This window comes from Camelina sativa, chromosome 13, assembly GCF_030686135.1.
Source record: "Camelina sativa cultivar CO46 ecotype springtype chromosome 13, ASM3068613v1".
NCBI lineage: Eukaryota > Viridiplantae > Streptophyta > Magnoliopsida > Brassicales > Brassicaceae > Camelina > Camelina sativa.
The window spans coordinates 9,055,445-9,070,251 of NC_141892.1; the positions used below are offsets into that span (position 1 = coordinate 9,055,445).

Here is a 14,807-nt window from a genome sequence, read left to right on the forward strand (position 1 = left end):
TTGGAGATTTATCTAATGAATACATTTTTTCTTCCCGAGTACATTTGACCACAGCTTTGTAGTGTTTTGAATAATATTAATATACACATGAGTATTGAAGGTTAGGTACAATTTAAATGGAATAAAAAAGGAAAATGTACAATGAGACGGAATTTTAATACCATAAAAAATTAATAAACTTAATACGTGGTTGTCGAAACATGAACAGAAGAAAATATTATGCACATATTAAAAATCAATAGTGTATAGAGATACTAATATGTATTTATTCTTGTAGACATCATATACATGACCATAGTTTAGATATATGTTTTTAATTCATGACTTTTATTTATGTAATTGAAAATGTATTATAACTACTAAGTAAACTTGAGTGGTTTAATGTTTAATGGTGTTTGTATTAAATATTGGGCTTCGAAGATGTTTCTACTAATTGATCAGTTGGGCTTTGTTGGCCTTTTTCTTGTTAAAAATGTAAGGCCTTTCATTTTTTTTTTTTGTTTACTTATCTTCTTCCTTCTCTATGACGACAACAATTGTTGTCGGCAATTCCCGATTTCGTTCTATTGATCTGATTTCCAAATTTTAATTTGCGAGATTTTATTTTTGAATCATACCTTCTACTCAAATTAAGGACATCTAAAATTGAGAAGCTGTTTGGCGCTGTTCTTACAAAATCGGGATATGGGAGAAGAATCATTTAGTCGAATCGAATCTGTTGATGTCTATGGTGGGGTTCCTAAATCCGATATTTGGCGGATTCGGTTTTCAGCCATGAGTACTCTATACTGAGTAATTGTTCTTCTTTCAAAATATTTGTAAAATGCAGCCTTCAACACAGCTTTTTTCTCCTTAGGCACAACTTCTTTGATAGTCAAGGCAAGGCCATCTTTAGGCAGCCTATTTCACGAAATGTCAATATTAGGAAATCACAATGTCACGAATAATAACTTAATTTGTAGAAGAAGAACTATAACTTACTTTTCACGAAATTCGACAATCACAGGCAAGTCTGGATTTAGTTCCATTAGTGATATGGCATAAGCATTAAAAACAGATCTTTGACCTATTATAAAGAAGCAGTGTAAGTTTACTATTGTATTCTAGGAAGATACCGCGTTAAAATGATTACCTTTGAAAGAATTGATTTTAGCAAAACGTAACAGACAAATGACCATAGTCTCTCCATTGTTTTGGCAAGCAGCTAGAATTCTCTCAGCAAATTCATCCCAAAGAGTACATGATAGACGTACGTCGCTACATATAAAAAAATACAGCATGAATTTTCTTACAATATAAGTTGTTATAGTAGGATAAGAAATTACCGTATGTCTCTGAGTTCAAACTCAACTTTCTTCGTATCCTTCTCTTTGACTTGATGAATTCTCAGTTCACCGACATTAACGACTTGACCAACAACATCTGTAACATAGTAGTGGTTAAAGATGACATAGATATATGTATATATATATATATATCTAATAGTTTTTTGAGTATTTAATTTTCAAATTTCTAAGCATACTTACCAACCAAAATGTTCTCATTCAGTGTAGTGTCGTCCCTAATATCTCCAAAGTCTACCAGTTTCAGGAATATGTCATCAGATAACGACGCACATGGGAAGATAGAGCTCGTGTTGATCAAAGACATGCGATAAACATGGTTTGTAACCCTATATTTCCCCACTGATTTAGTCAATGAGAAAGTTTCAATGTTTACCCATTGTCCAGGGATAATCAGCCTCTGGAACTTCCCAAACTGTGGTTTCTTAATTGTTGCATGAATGAGAGTACCCTATTCAAACAAATGAAGGTATTACTATTGGACACAATACGCATTTATTGTAGACTACAATAGAGTTGTACGTAAATATAATAGAATAAAGGGTTTATGAAGCTTACAGAAATATCTGCTAAAACCATTTCGATTGTATCCCCAGAGAAGACTGTATTCTGCTTCCAAGAGTGAACGATTTTGACTTGTATTCTCCAACTTGTTTTGAATGGTCTGATTGACAGTAAATCTGTGGTAGCAGCGACGACAGCAGCCATCTTAGAAAAGTTGATAGAAGAGATGGCTAGAAAAGTTAAAAGATTTGCAGGTATGGATTGAACCTTTGCTTACTAAGATGGTATTTATAGAGATGGCTAGACGTATCTTAAGGTAGGGATTTTCTAGTGATATAAGTTCGAAAATATTCCGTGTTAGCCGATAATTAAGCAAAATCGTGTAGGATAATATTTTGGAGAATATTTTGTGGGTAACGAATGAATTTTAGTATATATTGTTTAGGAAATGTAGTAGGTGTATTGAGAAGCAGTTTAGTAAGATTTCCTTTTGTTGTTATGATTTTGATATCTGCATAATTAATTCATGAGATTGAGACGAATAATAGAATAATTTTCGGCTATGTTTGCGTGATAAGAATAATAGAATAATTTTCGGCTATGTTTGCGTGATAAGATGCTAATTTCTGATCTCATTTTTAATTTTCTGGTTGAGAGATATCATTAGGCATTAGCCAAAAAACCCGAAATAATTTTTGGGTTGCAATATACCAATAACCAAAATTCATAGAAAACGGATTAATGAGGCTTTAATGATCCGACTCTTGTATTTTGGGTTAATTGTGAAATTTTAACCCGACCCAATTAATTGTAAAGTCATATTTATCCTTAATCTACTTAATGTTCTGTTGTAGACGTATGGGCAATTTTGGTTGAAAGGGAAGTTGTACTTCTCTTTTAATATAATAGAGAAGATCATTATCTCCTCTCCTAACCAACACATCCAGGAAAAAAACATAACACAAATTAATGGCTTCCCAAACCATACCAGAAGTAGTGATCGGATATCCAATGCCACATTCCTCAACCACTCCTCCTCCTTCTCCTCCTCGTGGATGGTGGTCACGACCAATATCGACTTATCCGGCACCGAATGATCGTAACCCCACTCTCAAGGAATTTATGGCATATGGTACACCCTTTTGCAGCACCGTATTCACCTACATCGCCATAGTAATACTTATTCATCATCGCTTCGTCGAAAATGCTCACTGCCACACCAAATTCTCAATCCAATCCATCGCCGTCACTCCCTCCTCCTCCACTTGGCACGTTACTTTTCTCGTCCAAAACCCTAGCTCCTGGTATATATATATACACACGTAACACGTGCATTTTCTTTTTTCCCCTCCACAATTTTGTCATATTAATTAATATCTGATGCTCGGAGCAAGTGACTACTTCTGTCCTGACTATGGTTTTGCTTTTGCAGGTATTCTATCTTCAACGGAGGTGATGAAACTGCGGTGAGGCTTGGTCCGTTAAACGCTGCCGTTTTAAATACATCTCACGAACGTAAGTCTCCAAGTTACACGGCTTTCTCAGTTGATTTCGTTGCTGAGGGTAATACAAACGACGACGTCGTTTCCAAAGAATTATATATCAAATTAAGAGCGACGTATAAGGTTCCAATACTTGAATTCTTCAATCACGCTGGACATGTTGAAATAAGGTGTCATAACCTGACCCGAAGCCATGAGAACGTTGAGAAGATTCATTGTCACTCATCTTACAAGAAACTGAAGACTTTGGGTAAATGAAATGGTTTTAATGATCTTCACAACTCCTTGCTGAAGAACATTGTTGCCTTTCATCATATTCTTGCTTTTCCTTTTCTTTTGTTATATTTTAACGTTTAAACTTATTATTCTATTTAGATGTTTTTTTCCTCTTATATTTAAACGTTTAAACTATTATAACATAGTACTTTATAAGTTCCGAAAAATAGTGAGAACATTTCGTAAGTAGTTTCGATTCCAGCCTTAAAAATAAAATTACTCTTTGATTGTTTCTAGATTAAAGTGGTTTTTACAATTTTTTTGTTTTTTTTTTTTTTGGTACAAACTTTTAGAAAATAAAAATTAATATAAAATCAAAAAAATGTCTAGTAACCATGAGTATAGTTTCCCAAAAAAATAGGAAAACTAATGATTTTGTAGCTTTTAACAATTTCCAAAGAAAAACCAATATCCCAGTATTTTGGTTCCTGATCAATTCTATACCGACGCGTTTTTTGTTTGTTTGTTTATATATTGTTATTATTGTAAGAAAACAATATCATTCTAGATATGTCAAGTGTATATTTGTAATTAACTACTATCGACCTCCTCTCCAAGGTCTCTAACCCCTTTTCCAAGGTCTCTAAGTGTATAAGTATCTTCACGATTGTTCATAATAAAATATCACATTCAGTATACATTTTCTATATGGTATCAGAGCAATAACGATACCTATACCTAATTTTCTTTTTCTCAGCCGCTGTTCTCAAATTTTATTTTTCATCCTCTCCTACACTCTCCTATCATGTCGTCCACAAACACCAATGATTCTCTCCCCGAGGTCACACCCACCACCGAAGTTGTGCCTCTCACAACTCCCTCTCTGCTCAACATCAACATGACTAATGTCACAAAGCTCTCCTCCACCAACTACCTCATGTGGAGCCGCCAAGTCCATGCGTTGCTTGACGGATACGATCTTGTCTAGTACCTTGATGGATCTGTTGCTCCCCCGAAACCCATGGTGACCATTGCCGGTGTCACCTCTGTCAACCCCAAACACACCACCTGGAAGCGGCAAGACAAGCTGCTTTACAGTGCCCTCCTTGGTGCCATCTCTCTCACTATTCAACCGATCCTATCTCGTGCCACCACCGCTGCTGAAGTATGGTCCACTTTAGCCTCCACCTACGCCAGTCCAAGCAGAGGTCACATCCGTCAACTGAAACACCAAATTGAGAATTGGAAGAAAGGCACTCGATCCATTGATGAGTATGTCCAAGGGCTGACCATCAGATTTGATCAGCTTGCTCTCCTTGGCAAGCCGGAAGATCATGATGACCAGATCGAGTGCATTCTCAAAGGCCTACCTGATGAATGCAAACCCATCGTTGATCAAACTGAAGGACGTGAGGTCTCGCCAACCATCACCGAGCTGCACGAGAAACTTCTAAATCATGAGGTGAAGCTCTCGACTGTCTCCCAAGCAACCTCCTTTTCCATCACAGCTAACTACACCAACAACCGCAGCCGTAACAACTCCAAACCCAACTCGCAGCGTCAATCCTCTCCCAACTTGGGCTGGTCCAACAACCAATCATCTGGTCAAAACCACTCCAACAGACCGTATCTTGGTCGTTGCCAGATCTGTGGCACACAAAGTCACTCCGCGCGGCGTTGTCCCCAATATCAGTCTTCTTCTCAGCCTCCTCTGCTGCCCACTCCGCCTACACAGTGGCTCCCTCGAGCGAACCTTGCTCATGGATCGTCATCCACTCCTTGGGTCATGGACACAGGTGCAACGCATCATATCACCTCTGACTTAGCCAATCTCTCTCTCCACCACCCTTACAATGGTGGTGAAGAAGTTGTCATTGGTGACGGTACTGGTCTCCCAATCCTCAACACGGGTTCCCTCTCTACTCCCACCTCCTCTCGTCCTCTTACTCTTACTAATGTGCTTCATGTACCCAATATAAAGAAAAATCTGATCTCCGTCTATCGTCTCTATAATGACAATAACGTCACGGTTGAATTTTCTCCGGCTTGGTTTCAGGTGAAGGATCTAGGCTCGGGGGACCGATTACTCCGAGGACGAACCAGAGAAGAGCTCTACGAGTGGCCAATCCCTGAAGCTGCTGCCGCATCCTACTTTGCTACACCGACCGTCAAAGCATTTGTTTCTGATTGGCACTCGCGTCTCGGACATCCGTCCTTACCTATCCTAAAAACTGTTGTTTCCCATTTCTCTTTACCGCTTTCTGATTCTTTTACCCAAACTCTCTCATGTGTTGATTTCCTTTCAAATAAAAGTCACAAGCTTGCTTTTTCACAAACCTCTATCTCGTTTACTCGTCCACTTGAATATCTCTTCATGGACCTATGGACCTCTCCCATAGTCTCTTTCGATGGTTACAAACACTATCTCATAATCGTTGACCACTTTATTCGCTATTCTTGGTTTTACCCTCTAAAATTCAAATTCGATGTCAAACAAATATTCATCACCTTCAAATCCTTAGTCGAAAACCATTTTCAAACTCATATCGGCACTCTGTTTTCCGACAACGGCGGTGAGTTTATCGCTCTTCGTCCTTTTCTTGCCTCCTCTGGCATTACACACCTCACATCACCTCCACACACTCCTGAACACAATGGCTTGGCCGAGAGACATCATCGGCACATTATCGAGACTGGTCTGTCACTTCTCCACCATGCCAAAATTCTCAACACTTTCTGGACCTATGCCTTTGCCACCGCCGTTTACCTCATAAACCGCATGCCCACACCAGTTCTCCGACTCTCATCTCCCTTCCACCTTCTCTTTGGCACCGCGCCAAATTACTCCAAACTCAAAGTCTTCGGTTGCCTTTGCTTTCCTTAGCTTCGCCCATACAACTCTCACAAACTTGAGCCTCGTTCCAGTCCCTGCATCTTCTTAGGTTATTCCCTTACCCAAAGTGCCTTCCTTTGTTTTGACCCTTCAATCTCTCGTTTGTATATATCTCGACATGTTCGTTTTGTCGAAGACAAATTTCCATTCTCCGAGCTCTCGTTACCTCCAGAAACACCTGCTTCGACACGTTGGGTACCTCCAGCTGCAGTGATTCCACTCGTCGACTCGTCTCCAGCTCCTCCGCCGGACCCGAGTCTCGATTCGTCACCACCAACCGCACCGTCGCTTTCCCCATCAGTCTCGACACCACACTCCTCAACCAACGATCCAGACACATCTTCCCCTGATCCTGAGTCCACCTCTCCCTCGACGTCTTCGTCGTCGGATTTTGGATCTCCATCTGCCTCGTCATCTCCATCATCTTCAAACCCGATAATCGATTCTGAAGCTTCCCAGGCCCAACAACACCAACCACACCACAATCAGTCCATCAGGCCCACAAATGCACAACCCATTCGGCCCACAGGCCCAACTTCATCTCCTCAAGCCCCACAGCCAATTCCACTTCCTGGATCGTCGTCTATCTCCACTCGCTCCAACACTCAACAAAATCCGGTCCCGGTTCCTCCGTCGCACTCCATGACTACACACTCTCAAAAAGGCATCGTCAAACCTAACAAGAAATATGCCTTTGCAATTGCTGTTGTCTCACCAAAACCCCATACCGTGATACAAGCTCTCGCCGACGACAACTGGCGCCCAGCAATGTCCGACGAGTTCAACTCTCAAATACGCTACTTCACCTGGTCTCTCATTCCCCGAGAGCCTGGCCAGAACATTGTCGGTACAAAATGGATCTTCCGGCTCAAATACCACCCCGACAGCTCTGTTAATCGTTACAAAGCTCGTCTCGTTGCAAAAGGCTGTAATCAACATCCCGGTATTCACTACCACGATACCTTCAGCCCGGTGATCAAGTCATCAACAATCCGCATCGTTCTACAGACCGTCGTCGCTTGTGACTGGCCAATTCAACAACTCGATGTCAATAACACATTTCTTCAAGGCACTTTGAGTGAAGAAGTCTACATTGAGTAGCCTCAAGGTTTTGTTGATCCTAATTATCCAAATCATGTATGTCGCCTTCACAAAGCACTCAATGGGCTCAAACAAGCTCCCCGTGCGTGGTACCAAGAACTAAGAACCTTCTTGTTGAGTGCTGGTTTCACCAATTCTTTGGCTGACGCCTCCTTATTTATTCTTCACCACGGTTCCAGCCGGATATACATTCGTGTCTATGTTGACGACATCCTCGTCACCGGGAACGACAAGGTCCTGCTTCAACAAACCCTCCAGTCACTTGCCACACGTTTCAGTATCAAGGATCCAGAAGACTTGCATTATTTCCTTGGTCTTGAAGCTCACCGCACCTCCGCCGGTCTTCACCTCACTCAACGCCGTTACATTCTTGATCTCCTCACACGTTGCAACATGCTCCATGCCAAACCGGTGGCGACACCAATGGCTTCCTCTCCAAAATTCACTCTTAGTTCTGGGAGTGTACTCAACGATCCCAAGGAGTATCGCTCAGTTGTCGGCAGTCTCCAATACCTAGCTTTCACTCGGCCTGACATATCATATGCTGTCAACCATCTATTCCAATTCATGCACAGGCCGACCACCGCTCACAGGCAAGCTGCCAAGCGACTACTTCGTTACTTGGCAAGCACGTCCACACACGGTCTCTTTTTCCATCGTCATAACACGGCCTCTACTCATGCTCACATTGTCTACATTGGGAAGAATCCCGTCTCATGGTCCTCCAAGAAGCAAAAAAGCATTGCTCGTTCATCCACTGAGGTGTGTCCAAGGCCCCTTCATCTTGTGGGGGGATGTAAGGAAACAATATCATTCTAGATATGTCAAGTGTATATTTGTAATTAACTACTATCGACCTCCTCTCCAAGGTCTCTAACCCCTTCTCCAAGGTCTCTAAGTGTATAAGTATCTTCACGATTGGTCATAGTAAAATATCACATTCCGTATACATTTTCTATAATTATTATCCAAAATTCAAAAATAAAACCAAATTCGAAAAATGAAGTACCAATAAAAACAAAAGGAAATTAGTTTAAAAACTACTAAACAGTTCCTTAGATTGAGCAAAAAAAAATAAAAAATAGAAGGAAATAATTTTCTTAGATTTGCTTTCTAATCAAAACAGTCGTCAAGTATTTGAAATATATGACAGATATATTAGATATAAAAAAAGAATTTAAGCTAGGCCAAAAAGTTAATTAATTTAGCTACTAAAACCCTATCTATAAAAGTTGTCATTTATTCGTCAGGAAGTGTTGTTAAACTTCCATAATGTCAAATTCTCAATGTACCTCTTGTGGCCTCTTTCACCAAGATGGCCAATGTCTCCTGCAAACTTCAACCACTGTTGTCGGCGAGCCCATCTATATTACGCCAGCTTATTGCTGTAGTTCGTACCTTAGTTACGTTTGTCTATCTTTATTCGCTATGATTTTCATCATTTTAGGTGAAACAAAAATTCTCCCCAAAGAAAGCTGTTATTGTTGGAACTGAATTTTCAGAAACATGTTTCAGAAAATTGCATGTTTTGGGACAGTGACTTTCTGGCGACTTTTCGGCCAAATGGCTGATCGGAATTGTCAGGTCAATAGTGCAATGGAAAGCTGGTAACGAGTACTACAAGATGGTATACTCATACGTCCAAAACGGAGTTGATTTGAATAAGAAATAAGAGTGTGAAGTAAGCTACTTGGGATGGTTTGGGAAATATCCCACATCGGAAACATGATTGATTTTTCACTCATATATATATAGTTTCACACTTTTCTAATTTCAAAAGTGTGTAGAAGGAATAGGGAAGGTTCCCACACGTGAGCCAAATTGGGCGGGCCGGGCACGGACGTGGGGCGGGCCGAGCATGGACGCGGGCTGGGCTGGACGTGGACGCGGGCCGTGGGCTTTTGAGTTTTTTGGAAAGTTTTAGACCCATTTAATTTTTTGGAAAGACTTGGTGTGAACTCCAAGCAACTTGGGCAGCACTCCGAGAATATTCAGTGAATATTTTCTTGAGACCTCCCTCCTTCCACTATATATAGAGGCACAACCTCTCATTATTTTTTACACACAAAAACTCTTTCCTCTGAAGATCTCTCTCCCCCTCTCCCTTGCTTAGTCCAAGTAAGTTCTTAGTTTAGTAGTCTCCGAGAATATTCAGTGAATATTTTCTTGAGACCTCCTTCCTTCCACTATATATAGAGGCACAACCTCACATTATTTTCACACACAAAAACACAAAAACTCCTTCCTCTGAAGATCTCTCTCTCCCTCTTCCTTGCTTAGTCCAAGTAAGTTCTTAGTTTAGTAGTCTCGAGAGTATAACGTAGATCTATTCGCTTGAGTTCTATTACTGGTGTGCTACCGTAATAGTTCGTGATCGGTTGTATTTTGGGATTCATAAATCGTGATTGTCCGAAAGCACTTACGACTGATTTATTGAATTAAGGAAAGAGATATCATATTTTGCCTCCGTGATTTATTTTATGCTTTATATTATGTTGTTGTAATTCGTTTCTGATTTCGTTAATTTAAATATAATTCACATCTTTTCTCAATTCGATTTTTGTGCTCCTAACAGTTACATGGAGCTTTTTGCCAATTCTGTCTTCGTCTCAAACTCAAACAAAAACGCAAACGTTTCTGGTGCTGATTGGAGGATCGGTTTCGTTGTGAGGAGTCCAATCACCGGCTGTAAGATCTATCTACTTTGAAGTCTCGTCTACTCTGTGGCAACCAAGTTATCTCCAGTACATCACCTACGATGTCAGATTTTTTTGGACCATATGTGGCTGGGGACAAAACAAATGTAGTTTTCGAGAATGTGGTGATGCCGGAAGTTACTGGCGACGTGATTTGGAATGTTAGGGTTGAGGTTTTGTCTGGAGTTAAAGCAGATGCTATATATGGACACGAGTTTTATTCGGTAGCTTGTCTTGATGTTCCGGTGAAATTCACGACGGCTATTTATAATAAATCTAAACACTCTACAAAAGCCCTAAAACAATTAAAAGGAACTTATCTAAATTATAATAAAAAGACTTATAAAATATTTGGAGTTATCCACATATTAGGCTACATCATAAAAGAAGATTGGATATGGAAGCACATTGAGATTTCTACGTCATCCTCTTTCATACAGTGTGAACTGTATCATTTCGATCAATATAAGCTAAGCCTCTAAGGAAGAAAAACACATAACTCTAGTCTCAAATGCTATATTTTATATCGTTATGAATTCGAGTACCCGGGAAAAATTATTAGCTCTGTTTTGAAGTCTTAGAGTCAATTTGTGTGTGTTTTGTGATTTAAATATTGTTTTCATCAGTTTTTAAACATTGTTCTTTTACATTATAAATTAACGATGAAGAAATGATGGAGTTTACTTTATGAGAGAAGACATTTGCAATAATATAACAAAATAAGAGGATTATAAGAAATCCAAATTTTTTATTTTTGTTTAAAAAAGAGCAGACCGAAAAACAAGAAGAATTCCTAATTCAGTATCTTATATAATAAGATAAGGTTTCTCTCAACTTTTTCTTAAAACATGACATCTGCCTTCCTATATATCTAACACGTGTATTCACCTTTTATTCGAAACCATACACTTTCCTTTTAGTTTTAGGCCCATCAAAAAGTAAACCCTTTCACTTCTCACCTTTTTCAATCTTCGCCATCGTTCTCTCACCTCTGATGTTTCTTCGCCGTTTCATTCCCCTTTATCAGCATAGGGAAAAAAACTCTCGCTCAGTCAAGAAGCTACACACATGGGTCGACGATGGGACCATAAATGTTGATCTCTCTAACAGGTTTGTTTCAAAATCCAATTGGGTCTCATCACTGTTTACGCTTCATTTCCATTAAATCTCCAATTCAGCATCGTCTCCGTTTTCCCCATTTGGTTTAATTTTAAAATCTCCTAAACTTATTTAAATTTGGTTTAATTTTAAAATCTCCTAAACTTATTTAAATTTGGTTTAATTATCCTCCACTAACATTCAATTCTAACCCATAAGATCCCTACCAGCGATTCCAATTGTATGTGACATTAATTTTTATTCATCTTCGTTTTCAAAAAGGTTTGAATCAAATTTTATTACAACTTTCCCAAATTTAGTTTAAGTATCCTCCACTACCATTAATTTCTTATCCCTAAGATTCCAACCAGCTATTACAATCGTATGTGTCATTAATTTGTATGCATCTTCGTGTTGAAAGAGTTTTGAATCAATATTCATTATTATTTTTTCAAACCAAAGTTAAGATCCGCACGACACACTATTTTGATTTTTACAATCGCAAATTTTAGTAAAATCACCCGATAAATTTGAAACAATTTTTTTTTTTTTTTTTTTTTTTTAAAAGCAACTAAGATCCGCAAAAAACACTGTTTTGATTTTTACAATCACAAATTTCAATATGATCCTCTCGATAAATTAGAATAATAGAAAATATTACTACCGTTGTGTTATTTGAATTACAGAATCCCATTAAAGCGTATCATGCGTTTCCCTTTTACGTTTTGATAACGTTGAAAAAAAACCAAACGCCTATGATTTTATGATCATTAACATTGGACTTTAATCCCTGATTTCTCTCCCTCTAACACTGCATTCCGTTGCCTTTTAAATACCAACATTACCATGTGTTACGAGCTTACTTAATCTAATCTTCCTTCCATCTTCACTGACAAACACAGGGAATCTCTTTTGGTTTCATCGGAAACAGATGTTGAATCTCCCATAAACGAAGCGGAGGAAGAAGAAAGCCACTTGCCCTTAGATGAACCCTAAACACATGTATGCAATTTCCTATTCTACACAATATAGGGACATACTACTCTCTTTATTTTTCTCTACTTGCCATGTATAATAGATGAATTCTGCTGGTTGCATCGCAGACAAAACAACTGTGGTTCAGGGCTCTACTACTTCTGCAAGACCAGTGAGAAATCGCCGCCCAAACAGGTTTTTGCCAAGTTTGCTTCTATTAACATGTCATCTGCTCCTTTTATTTTCCTAACCTCAAACATGTCGTCACTATTCAGGAAATATGAAGATGGCTTATCCAGAGATCAAACATTTGGCAGGTTCGTTATGAAGTAACTTGATTGTTTAACTTTAAAACTTGGTTTTTGCTTCCAATTCCCTGAACCTCCTCTCACAGGACATGTAACGAAAAAGCTGTCACCAAGGTACAAGGCACCACAGATGTTAAGGGGGGTGAATCAGTAATTTTATTATCTGATATTGAAGATGTAACCACCTTAAACAAAGAAGATGAAGTGAAAGAAGACAATGACCTGCCATCACAGGTTTTTTTTAAAATTAAATTTAGGAAAATAAACAGAAAAACTGTTGAACCAGGTTATGCTTTTAATTTTACAAGTATGTTTAAACAGACAAATACTGATGGCGAGGTTTCCGTACTACCTGCAAAAACAAGGAGAAAGCACCGAGCAACCAGGTGATTTGGAATTTGGTTGAAACACAATGTGAAACCCTTTCTTGCCTGTAATTTTAACTTTACACCAACATGAGACATGGAGCTGAAGATGGATTGCTCTCGGTACTCCCGAAGAAAGAAAACACCCCCAGGTTAATATTTTAAACAAATCAAATCATTGACCTAAAATAGTTAAAGGTTGGAAATAGTTAGTTAGCAAATATGTTTTCTTTGGGTGATAGGAAAACGACCGAAACAGTATCTCCAAAAGTTACAAGGACCCGACGTATTAGCGGATGCAAAAATCAAATCATCTCATCTGATTTTGAGGGGTACAACGAAGCAATACAACTGTTGGATTAAAATATTGTAACTTTATATAAACAAAGAAGTGTAAAACAAAATTTGTGAAAACTAACTCGTGCCCATATGGAAAATTGGAGATGCCACAAAGAAACACAATTGTTGAATTCAAACTTTGCAATTTTTGAGATCATTAACAAAAGGTGATATCATTAATAATATAATACTCAAAGAGCAAAAAATCTTTTGAAAGTTCATAAGAATCTGTACATATATAAACAAAAAAGTGTGAAAACTAACAGGGGCAAATATTGAAAGCTAGTGGTACGACGAAGTAACACAATTGTTGTCTCAAAACATTGCAACTTTATATAAATAAAGAGGTGTAAAACAAATAAGTGTGAAAACTAACGGGTGCCAACATAAAAAGCTGGGGTGTGACGAATAAACACAATTTTTGGATCGAAACTTTACAACTTTTGAGATCATTAACAAAGGGTGAGATCATTAATAATACTCAAAGAACAAAAACTCTTTTGAAAGTCCATAAAAATTTGTATATATATAAAAACAAAGAGTGTGAAAACAAAAAGGTGTGAAACAAAAATGTGTGAAAACTAACAAGTGCAAACATTGAAAGTTAGAGGTATGACGAAGAAACACAATTTTAGGATCAAACATTGCAATATAAATAAAGAGGTATAAAACAAAAAAGTTGGAAAATTAACGGGTGCCAACATAGAAAGATGTGGGTGTGATGAAGAAACACAATTGTTGGACCGAAAATTTTCAATTTTTGAGATCAATAACAAAGGGTGAGATCATTAATAATACTCAAAGAACAAATTTTTTTAAAATCTGTATATATACATAAAAACAAAGAGGTGTGAAAACATAGAGGTGTGAAACGAAAATGTGTAAAACTTAATAGGTGCGATTTATAAAAGATGGGGGTAAGACGAAGAAACACGAATATTGGAAAGAAAAATTTGCAACTACTGAGATTATTAATAATTTTAAACCGTTATATGAGATAATAGAAACAATCTCATACGCTAGATTAAAGTTGACCCCAAAAGTGAGTTTGCTATTATATATAGATGCTTATTATTATGTTTTTAAATAGTTCAACGGATGAGATTTTTACATTTATACCATTTTGTTAAAAAAAAAAAATAGGGTAAATAAGTCAATAATAGAACATATATAAAACTATACCATGTTTGTTAAAAAAATTCAGCTTATCCGTAGTTATAGCATCAATGCATGTCATCATGCCTCTCATATCTCGGTTTTGGTTTTTCCGGTTACCATCGCTGAGTGACCACGAGTCGGGTCGTACTCTGGGCGAAAAAGATGACGTTATTGATATTTTTGACTTTCTGGAGGGTACTATCCTGTAATAAACTTTATATGCTTGAATGTTATACTCTTTCCCAACTTAATTTTAAAAAGGAAAAAATTGTGACTGAACAAAAAAAAAAAAAAAAAAGCGTACACTCA

General features: G+C 38.0%; 2 protein-coding genes and 1 pseudogene across 6 annotated transcripts; 2 read left to right on the forward strand and 1 right to left on the reverse strand.

The window, feature by feature from the left end:
• Positions 1-1,189: 1,189 nt before the first annotated feature.
• On the reverse strand, positions 1,190-2,097 carry LOC104736227 (uncharacterized). Its single transcript, XM_087480270.1, has 3 exons — positions 1,902-2,097; positions 1,527-1,794; positions 1,190-1,422 (listed from the first exon to the last, which is right to left on the reverse strand). The coding sequence occupies exons 1-3, from the start codon at positions 2,049-2,051 to the stop codon at positions 1,322-1,324; spliced, it is 519 nt and encodes a 172-aa protein (XP_087336396.1). The 5' UTR covers positions 2,052-2,097; the 3' UTR covers positions 1,190-1,321.
• Positions 2,098-2,772: 675 nt separating this feature from the next.
• Positions 2,773-10,737, forward strand: LOC104738090 (uncharacterized; annotated as a pseudogene). The gene is made up of 4 exons (XR_015577662.1): positions 2,773-3,151; positions 3,280-3,599; positions 10,149-10,500; positions 10,696-10,737. The product of XR_015577662.1 is annotated as an uncharacterized LOC104738090 (transcript).
• Positions 10,738-11,152: 415 nt separating this feature from the next.
• LOC104736228 (uncharacterized) lies at positions 11,153-13,471 on the forward strand. 4 transcript variants are annotated; one of them, XR_759552.2, is made up of 7 exons: positions 11,154-11,365; positions 12,256-12,355; positions 12,457-12,523; positions 12,604-12,645; positions 12,723-12,870; positions 12,958-13,153; positions 13,244-13,471. XR_759552.2 is itself a non-coding variant. In XM_087480266.1 (6 exons), exons 2-5 carry the CDS (start codon positions 12,339-12,341, stop codon positions 13,024-13,026), a joined length of 423 nt encoding a protein of 140 aa, XP_087336392.1. In that variant the 5' UTR covers positions 11,153-11,365; positions 12,256-12,338; the 3' UTR covers positions 13,027-13,153; positions 13,244-13,471. The 4 variants fall into 4 exon arrangements, 3 of the variants coding, with proteins under 3 accessions (XP_087336392.1, XP_087336393.1, XP_087336394.1); XM_087480266.1 differs by having other exon boundaries at positions 11,153-11,365; positions 12,457-12,645; XM_087480267.1 differs by lacking the exon at positions 13,244-13,471 and having other exon boundaries at positions 11,213-11,365; positions 12,457-12,645; positions 12,958-13,154.
• Positions 13,472-14,807: the final 1,336 nt, after the last annotated feature.

Excerpts from the sequence above, each read along its gene's own strand:
- LOC104736227 (XM_087480270.1), bottom strand. The coding sequence starts at position 2,051 with ATGGCTGCTGTCGTCGCTGCTACCACAGATTTACTGTCAATCAGACCA. Across the intron at positions 1,795-1,901 it reads TGGTTTTAGCAGATATTTCT|GGTACTCTCATTCATGCAAC; the intron begins GTAAGCTTCATA and ends TTGTTTGAATAG. Across the intron at positions 1,423-1,526 it reads GAATGAGAACATTTTGGTTG|ATGTTGTTGGTCAAGTCGTT; the intron begins GTAAGTATGCTT and ends ACTATGTTACAG.
- LOC104736228 (XM_087480266.1), top strand. Across the intron at positions 12,646-12,722 it reads AGAGATCAAACATTTGGCAG|GACATGTAACGAAAAAGCTG; the intron begins GTTCGTTATGAA and ends CTCCTCTCACAG. Across the intron at positions 12,871-12,957 it reads ACAATGACCTGCCATCACAG|ACAAATACTGATGGCGAGGT; the intron begins GTTTTTTTTAAA and ends ATGTTTAAACAG.